Raw genomic sequence first — 9,841 nt, forward strand, 5'->3', positions numbered from 1 at the left:
TAGATATTTGAGAAAAAGGGCCGAAATAACCGAAAATCAATGCTTTTAACCAGACTCCCCTCTTAAGTACTGATTTCCTGGATTATCCCTTCATACATGGACACCAACGATTTTATTTCCATTGCTAACGGAAACCCTCTTTCCAGACATCTGTCGTCACCTGGAATGGAGAGCCAACCACATCTTTGAAGGTAAACGTCTAAAACATCACGTGATTCGCAGCATTGACGCCCTTGACGCGAAAACCTGTGAGATACATTGCTTTTTTGAACCCGACTGCGCTAGTTTCAACTTTAAGAAGTCTAGTATGAGCCCGCAATGTGAGCTGAATAACGCCACTGTCGAAGAACAAGACGATAAGCTGGAGACAAAAGATGATTACATTTATCAAGGAGCCGAGGTAAGTGAGGAACTTCAAAGTGGACTTCAACTAAAGTACGGCCTTATATTTTAGCCCAGGGGGTGGGTGGAGGGGGGAGGGTACTTCCTTATGAGAGGCTAATGGGGATGTGCCGCTGGATGGGGTCGCATTTTCACGACTGGATTGACTACAGTGGGGTCGCATTTTCAATAGAGTTACTAGAATGGGGTCGCACATTTTCGGATTTTTCTGGGTAAGAAAGTTCTTCATATTTACGGTTAGCAAACGTATCAGTATGTTTGTACTGTAGGTGAAAAGTAAAGCGTTCTTCATTCAGTTTAAAAAATGGGTCACTTCATAAAAATAGAAAGTGACTAAGTTGGGATCGCGAGAATTACATATTTGCCCAAAAGTGACTAAGATGGGGTCTATAATTGGTCACAGAATAGACTATAATGAGGTAGGGGCTTTGAGAGACCAGTGGCACATACCCAGCAAAAACTTCTTCAAGTACCCCCTTTCCCCCTCGCCCCGGTATCTGAGGCAAAGTAAAGACCAACTAACACACGATATACACGATGGCCTTTGTACCCAGCAGCGGATGATTCCTAATTTTGTTATAGAACTAACCGGAAAAGATTATTAAAATAATGAATATATGAATTTCAAGTATGTTTGTACTGCGGGACGGAATGTAAAGAAGTTCATCGAAGAAGACGCAACTTGTGCACTTTGTGATCCATGATTCTCATGATCAGTTAAACAGTTAGAAGTGAAGCTAGAGTTTCAGCTGCTACCTTAAAGTAAATTGCTCTGATCTCGTAAATTTTTCCGTCCCAGAACAAATGTGTGAAGAACCTTTGCAAGAACAAAGCAACTTGTCAAACTGGTTTTACAGACAAAGGATACCGCTGTATGTGTACTGCAGGATTTAAAGGAGAGTACTGTGAGATCGGTGAGTTTCTGTAGGTATATAAACATCGTTTTTTCCTGTTGACCATAAAAACTGAGTATAAGTGCACATAATAATAATAATAATAATAATAATAATAATAATAATAATAATGATGATGATGATGATGATGATGATGATGCGTATACTTCATATTCGGACTTGCGGTACTTTTATTATATAATGACTTAAATGTAATTTCTGTTGCCCACCAAAGTAATAAAACAAGCCTATCAGGTTAAATGTCCAAGAAAGCCAATGGAAGCTTACCAACGAAACCCTAGATGCAATATCTAAATAATTACCAAAAGCCAAGGAATTCCGATAAAGAAAAATATCCAAGGTCAGCTAAGACCCCAAATTAAACGTGGCCATTTCAAGGAGCGACTCTCTTATTCAATTAAGCCTTAAGATAAACTACACTTTTATTGACAAATCCATTAAAAGGGAAATAACATAAATAAAGCTGTCCACACAAATACGGATTAAATAATTGCCTTGATCTACAAACCTCAATCATAACGAAATCAGCTCGAGCACAAGCAATCAGCGAAAATCCTCACAATAATAACTTTCAAAACAACCGACACACGGTACTTTAGAACCAATGACTGGAAAGTAATGTAATAATGAAGTGCATATTTTGCTAGCCATCTTAACTTTCATTGCGGTTTGTTTTCTATCTTTAATCAGTATTTTTCTTGCTGTGATTTGATGGCCTATTTTACTTAACATTCCCACCATTGTAGACGAGTGCGCCGCTGGAACACACAACTGCAGCGCCAATACGTTCTGCACCAATAATGCGGGATCTTACACCTGCACCTGTAATCCGGGATACTATGGTGGTGTAGACGACTGTGAACCGAGTGAGTGAGGCATTTTGTATGGGAGAAATTAAACCATTCTTAGCTTTAAATAAATCGTAGTGTTTTATCTTCGTCGATTCAGACTTACTTAATGGACTATCTTAAGGGGGCAGTCAAGACTACAAACAATGTTGTTGCTCTGGACTGCAAATATGAATGGCTGGAGTAACCGTTCATCGATCTCCTGTAATGATTTTTCCAATAAGAGTAGTATACTATGTTGCAAGTGGTTGCAAGATATACCTTGTTAGTGTCTAGCAAGGTCTAGCTAGATTTAGTCATTTAATGATGTCACCTCATTAGTAAAACATATTTGTCTAGTAAGTAGTCACTGCCTTCCTGCATAAGTAATAAGTGGGTTCCTTCATACTAAATAAGTGTCTTCCTCCTTATCTAATCAGCTTCTCTCTAATACATATAGGGACAATAGGCTTGCCTAGACTATATCCACCTGACTGAATATTGTAGAATCTATTATGTGTTCAAAATAAAAGCGGGCAGTTTTTGAAAGCGCTGTCGTTTTTGTAAGTTCAGTTTGCTAGGAAAACTGATCTTTGTTCGAGTTCCGCTCTTTTTAAAAACCCTGTATTCATGATCACTTTCTGGGCATCGTGGCATTTATTACCAACGTTGATGAGCTTCAAGCCCTTTTGGACGCCTGTTCCTCTACCCAAGAATAAGAATTATTGCTGGACTCCATTCTAGTACCTAATGAGTGCAAAAGTGTTTTAAAAATGGGAATAAGAGGTGCGATCACCTAGCAGGACGAGAAACGGCTTATGTCCTCTATTTGTAACAAAACACAGGGTCTGGATGACCTCCCCCCCCCCTCTCCCCCGCCCCTCCTCCTCCCCTTATCTAAAGGTGTGGATCCGCCACCTTAGGTTGTGGACGTTTCCAAGCTACTATTTTCTGTTCGTTTTCAGTGTCGTTGTCTCTCCTCTTGGGTGTCTTCAGCTTCACTGCCATATCATTCACTGAAGTTATCTACTGCCCCTCTTCCTCTCTATCCGATGAACGTTCCTCACTATTACTCTCGCTCTCGAAAGTATTTTCGTTATTTCGGTAGCCTTTTTCTGTCAAATCACGTTGGACCTTTTTGTTTTTGATAAAACCTTTATCGACTTCTAACTCCGCAAGTCCACTTAGAAACGTATTCAGCGCACGAGGCTTGGTAACGTCATTGTTATGTGGGAGTCTGAGCACATACTAAACCCGGCGATGTTTGTTTGATAAATCCCTGGCTTTTGAGTCTTGCATATTGTGAAGCACTTCTAAAGCCTTTAAGATCACGTCAAATGATAACTTAAAAGTACACAAAGCGTCAGCATGATCATCGTTGCAGCCCAACGAGTCTCGCAAAGTGTTCGCAGCTTAGCTCGTCTTCCCATTTGCACTTGACTTGCAGGTGTTTCTTTTAACTTCTCCTGAAATTGGTGCCGGCGCTCAGCTGAGGAAGAAAGTGAAAATGCGATTTCCTGTACGGTAGACATCATGTTCCTTACAATCCAATGGTTCCTAAACGCCAGGAGATTTAATCTTGCTGCTTCTTTGCGATTTACAGACTCGAAAGTATTTCGTATGAAATTTTAAGTGTCTTCCAAAATTTACGAGTCATAACACTGTGAAAACTCGGGCGGGCGAAAAAAAAAGTGTAGGCCGGGGCCTACGGGCCCACCGGCTGGCTACGCCCCTGTAGTTAATACATTTTATAAGACTTGGACTAGTACATGAATTTGCTGTGGAGTGGCTCTCTTTAAAAGAAACTGGCGTTGATGAACAGGACGATCAGCTAATAGCTGAAGAAAACCACGATTCTTGTTCACTACATTTTAAGACATTGCTGCAAAATGAACTGATGATAGTAGTTGAAGTGTTAGAAATGTGGTGGTGGTGGTAGTGGTGGAGGAAAACAATAGAAGTGTGGAAAATGATAAAAACTGAGGAGGAGGAGGAGGGAACAAAAAATGAAGAGGAAAAATAATAAAATTGAGGACGAGGAGGAGAGAATAAAAACTGATTGGGAAGGACATGTCCAGGAGGAGGAGGAGGGAAATTATAAAATTGAGGAGGAGGAGGAGGGAATTCAAGATTGAGGATTCAGGTTCAAAATAATAAAATTCTGGAGGAGGAGGAAAATAAAAAAGAAAAGGGAGTGGGGTTAGTAAAACATTGTGCGTATAGTGTAAAAAGAGCTAACCTGCCTTCTTTGACTATTTTAATAATATAATAGATTCCTTTTAAATTACTGAATATTTTGCTCTTTTTGCAATTAATTTAAGGGTCATAATAAGTTGATTTCTTGTGTCATAGGACACGTGTGTGGTTTATTGTGAGTATTTATTAGTCGCGTGTTTCAATTGACCACTCCAGAAAATACCATAACAAACCATAATGCTCTTTGTTTGTTTCCCCAAAATTTTGCATAAGCATTGTCTTTGATTTCTCTTGGGAGTTAAAATGGCCCCAACAGAAACTGAAAACTATACTTATGCGACATTTTTATATTTTCGAGTGACAAATAAAGAGCATTATGATATGTTATGGAATTTTATGGGGTGGTCAATTGATCCTTGTTAATTTTCTTTTTATAGCCTGCGTAGCTGGCGGTATTATCTCGGTGCGCGAAAGTTTTGGCGGCGGAGCCGTGATCCAAAAAAGGGAGTAGGGACGAGGCGTTTGAAATACCGCCCATATTTCTATTTGCCGCTCGTGACGGCTTCGCCGCCAAATCTCACTCGACTACTACCTAATACCGCCAGCTACGTAGGCTATTTTTTATTGTTTTGTGTTTTTATAATAATACATCAAGGATCTCCTCTGGGGTTTTACTGCAGAAATGAGCTTTGTATGCAACTGTGCGTAAAGAAGTATACTCACAGGATAAAGTTGTCTTATGAACTTTATTGCTAAAAAAATAAAGAGTTGCAGTTGCAAGAGATAACTCAGAGCGTTGCCACGCACGTGCAGCAAAAACAGCGCTAAAAATGCGTTTTTTGCTGTCTTTTAGAGCAGCCGCTGAAGCGGTTTAGTAGCTCAGTTTCTTCTATCCTTTGACGGTGGACTTTTTCTACTTCGTCAATCGTCAACAGGGGTGTGGCGCTCTATTCGACTTGCATGTTTGGAGCAATGTTTTAATTGGTGATGGCAAGACTTTTTTCCTAACAAAGATATTGCAAGAAGGCGACGAGCGCGGGCAAAAACTGCCTGCTTTTATTTTGAACACATAATAGATTCTACATTATCCAATCGGGTGGTTGTAGAGCGGGCAAGTCTAGGCAAGCCTATTGTTCCCATTCAATAAGAGAGGCGCTCATTAGATATGGAGGAAGGCACTTTTTAGTATGAAGGAACCCACTTATTATGCAGGAAGGCAGTGACTAGACACTTACTAGACACATATGTTTTACTAATGAGGTGACTTCATTATAATAACTAGACCTAGCTAGACCTTGCCAGACAACGTAGCCTACTAATACGTCATCAAGACAAGCATTTTTAAGTCTGACTTTTAAACGATTACGATTCTTTCAACTAAAACGTAAATAAAAAATAAGAAATCAAAACCAACTGAAGTTACTTCCAGTTAATGCCTCTAGTCATCGAAATTGCAAAAATTTAAATCACTGAAAATAACAACTATGTTTTATTAATAGTTATTTTCCTTTGTTTTCATACAGTTTCGACGTGCAAGGACATTTTTAACAAGAACATGTGAGTAGCAAAACATTATTCGGAGTTTTTTTTAAATTAAGATAACAGAGCTTTCAGCACTGATGTGAGTAGCAAAACATTATTCAGAGTTTTTTTAAATTAAGATAACAGAGCTTTCAGCACTGATGTGTGACGCTTACATTTCATATACGTGTGGACAAAAATGCGCTGAAATGCACGGCAACCAATACAGAACATACTTTGCGTGGGCCAAGACAGTTTAAGGAGATTCAGAATGGGTCATAATTGCAGCTGGTTAGTCACATGGTACAGCAACGCCTTCCTTGAGAGCAAACGCCTTGGGAAAGGGCAAACACGTTATTATAAGTTGTACTCACTAGCTGCCTTCTCGTCATGAGTTCGTAGTTAATTTTGGCAATCAGCGCAACCTACAGACTATATTAATTAGTTGGTTATCTGCAGCAGTTAAGTAACTAATCAGTGCATTATTATTTGGAAGCGCAATTCGTGATTTTCAAAAGAAATGTCAAACTGTGTTCAGGGCGATATTAGTTTTTCGTTATCATATAACAATTAATAGATTTAGTTTTTGTGATATCCGGACTAATAATCAATCTAGATCTCGGAAAATGTTATCAGCTTCAGCCTTCGGTCTCGGCTGATTTTTACACTTTTGCTCAACCAATTATTATTTATAACCTCTTTGTTTGTCACGTCCTGGTGTGTTATTGGTCTTCAACTAGGTAATACTTGTACTACGTGTCTCTGTGCCCAGCTGCAACGCCCATGCCATTTCTCAAAACTTTCCAACTTGAGTATCACTCTTACACGAGAAAAGGTTCTCTTATACGACAACAGTCTCGTAATTTTTACTTTTAAGATCCAGAGAAGACAAAGCATACCCTCTAGTTATGGAGGATAAGGTTGTTGACGTTTACTGTCATATGACCATGGCTACGACTGATAATGACGCATGCGGTGATGGTGGATGGACGCTTGTTGTAAAAATGGATGGCAACCAGGTAACCCTACATTTAATTTCTGAACGTAATATGACTAACCTTTGCTAATCAAAATGAAATAGCAGTATATTTATAGTTTAGTCCTGGAACATTACTCAAGTAAACAGGCTGCTGATGGCTTTATAATATAAACCAGTATGAACAGAATAATCTTTGATAATTTAACAGTCCTTTGTCAAAGACCATTGCTGGTTTTTAGTGTCACGCCATTCAAAATAAATCAAAATAAAAATCAAAACTGGGAAATGAAAGGAGATACATATACAAAGACCCTCGCCAAGATTCAGGTCAGAGGAATATTTCGTATACGAGATATATATCCGAAGAAATGTTTTACCCAAACTTATAGAGATTTGTATGGAGACGCCATGCTGGTGCTCACCTTAAGGGGAAACCAACAGAAACATCTGTTACCGAGTTTTGCTACAAAAGCGTGAATTTATTCTTCGACAAACTCATAAACATTAAAGTAATACTTTTTTTAATACATGAACTGTTTAGATAGCAAAATTTCCTGAAATAAGTCATTTTTTAACCTACATGACAGCTCTCTTGGCCGTCATGTAAATGCCGCGTCACAAAAACCAAGAACCGTTTTGAAGCGAAAATTTGTATGAAAATTAGTTTTCAGCTACTCTAATGCATCGTGAAAGTAAATCTCGGTAGGATCGATAGTTTTTTAGTTTGAATTTTAGTGACGTCATGTGAAAACCAACAATAAGCAGTGACGGATTCAGAAAATTCAGATAGGGGTGACCGGGACGTTTGCCAGCTATATAGATACTGTTTATATTGATGAGAATTCTTCAAAAATAATACAAAATTTTACCAAAAAAGAGGGGCATCCCTTCGGCCAACCCTTTAATCCGCCCATTGTATTGTCATGAAGACTTGTTGTTAAGCCTCGAATAATGACGTGACATAATTCTCAATGGTTTGTATGTTTTAACCCTCAATTCAGTCGGCGTTTTTAATTTCCTAGATAATGTTACTTAATTTAGGAATTAAGGCTTTATCCGCGTGGGACTAGCTTCTGGTACTTCAGCTATATATTAAATTATGCACGTTTTTTAATTTGCCATTAATTGTAAATGACATCAGATCAGATTGCATGCATGTCTGAATTAAGACGTATACTCCGGCAAAATTCTACTATGATTGGAGCTATGTACTCCCCAGGACCATTCCCAGAAACACTCAGAGAAGGGCTGGCTCACGTTCACAGAATGACTACTTACAGATCAGGGCACTTTTTAATAGATCTATCTTCGCCATCTTTGCACGCACAAGAATAAACAAACTCGACGACGGTTTCTCGGCATTGGCAAATTTTATCAGTCGTTTGCCGCCTGAGAAATTACGCAACATCGCCTATATCCGACCAGTCCTTAAGCGGGTGCAAAGATAATGGATATCGTGTATAAGGTCTATTAGCTGATGATTTATAAAAAATACATTTTAATGTCCTAATTAAAAAATAGGAACGCTTATTTACTTTGCTTAAGATTGTTACTAATATTCCTCCAACAGCAAACTTTTCACTACAATTCCACACTTTGGGAGAACAAAGACACCTTTAACATTGACGACGGAAAGACTGGGTTTGACTCGAAGGAGACAAAACTTCCCTCCTACTGGAACACATCCTTTTCTAAGATTTGCCTCGGCATGAAGATCAACAACCAGATCAATTTTATTGAAATCACAAAGAACGCCAATTCCCTGTATTCACTGATGGCTGATGGGCAATACCGCTACACCTCACTGGGTCGTGACACGTGGAAGTCCGTGGTTGGTCCTAATGCCTCCTTACAGTTAAACTGCAACATGGAAGGGTTCAATGCAGAGTGTACCAAAATAGGACGATCTAAAGCAAGAATCGGTATCCTTGGTAACGAGGGCGAGGATGGGTGCCACTCCTGTAATTCTAGGATCGGATTTGGCACAGGAGGAGATCATGATGACTCTAACACATGTGGAAACGACGCTAGATTTGGCGGAGATAATGGGGATCAGCGTATTAAAGCCATGGGATACATTTTGGTACAGTGAAAGAGAACTACTTAGAGAGTGACTATATCTTTGTGTAGCTGGGCAAATAATTAATCGGTATACGCCAGCTTTGAGCCGTTGGTGTACTACTGGCCTGCAACTATAATAATATGTGAAACATGGTTCTTTTTAATCTAGAGGGATGTTTAATAACGTTTCGTCCTCTTGCTCGTCAGAGATTTTTTCGGCCAAAATTTCTCTAAACAAGCAAATATTACTAAAAAACTAAGAAATGCAACCTTTGAATTTTTCTCTTCTCTTCCTTTTTTCCTCCCACTCTCAGTCTTTTAATACTTTAAATTAATACTTTTAATACAACATGATACAAGTTTGACGGTTTATTCAGACTTAAGCTTGATTCCAACTTAATAAATCAAAATATTTTCCGAGTTCCTCCAAGCCTGCGTTTCAAAAGGGAGGCTAAGGGCGAGGCCACTGATATGAAAATGACGTTTCATTCTCATGCAAACTCATTATCATCACAAGAAAGGGTAGGAATTTATCTTCGTTTCGATAGGGATGGTTTCTGGAACTCGGAAATGGCCTGTTATATATGCTTCCAGTGAAGTTAAATTATGGTAAGTTTATGCATTAGATTCGGTACATGAAAAATTGGACGTTTTAAATGAAGTCGCTTTACCGTCGAAGGTTGTACATGTGTGGCGCGATTAAGAGGCAAGTTGCATGAGAAATAAACATTGTCTATAGTATAACACGCCCTAAAAATGAACATGCCGTTGCAGTAAAACGGTTCGAGCAATAGAGCTTGACTCTGTTTTGTTGGCTACGTTCGCTGTAGTAACCATATAACTCCAGGGTTGTCAGCACGTGTCTTAGAGATGTAGGTTCCGGTAATCTTGAACCCGGATCTCTTCTCGAGTGTTGTAATCTGTGCGCTCTATGCCTTGTG

At 39.1% G+C, this 9,841-nt stretch overlaps 1 protein-coding gene across 1 annotated transcript; it reads left to right on the forward strand.

Moving 5' to 3' along the window:
• Positions 1–307: 307 nt before the first annotated feature.
• LOC140944731 (uncharacterized) lies at positions 308–9,022 on the forward strand. Its single transcript, XM_073393849.1, has 6 exons — positions 308–400; positions 1,202–1,316; positions 2,063–2,182; positions 5,863–5,896; positions 6,738–6,879; positions 8,410–9,022. The coding sequence occupies exons 1-6, from the start codon at positions 308–310 to the stop codon at positions 8,929–8,931; spliced, it is 1,026 nt and encodes a 341-aa protein (XP_073249950.1). The 3' UTR covers positions 8,932–9,022.
• The last annotated feature ends 819 nt before the right edge of the window (positions 9,023–9,841 follow it).

The sequence above is a fragment of the Porites lutea genome, chromosome 7 (genome assembly GCF_958299795.1).
Source record: "Porites lutea chromosome 7, jaPorLute2.1, whole genome shotgun sequence".
NCBI lineage: Eukaryota > Metazoa > Cnidaria > Anthozoa > Scleractinia > Poritidae > Porites > Porites lutea.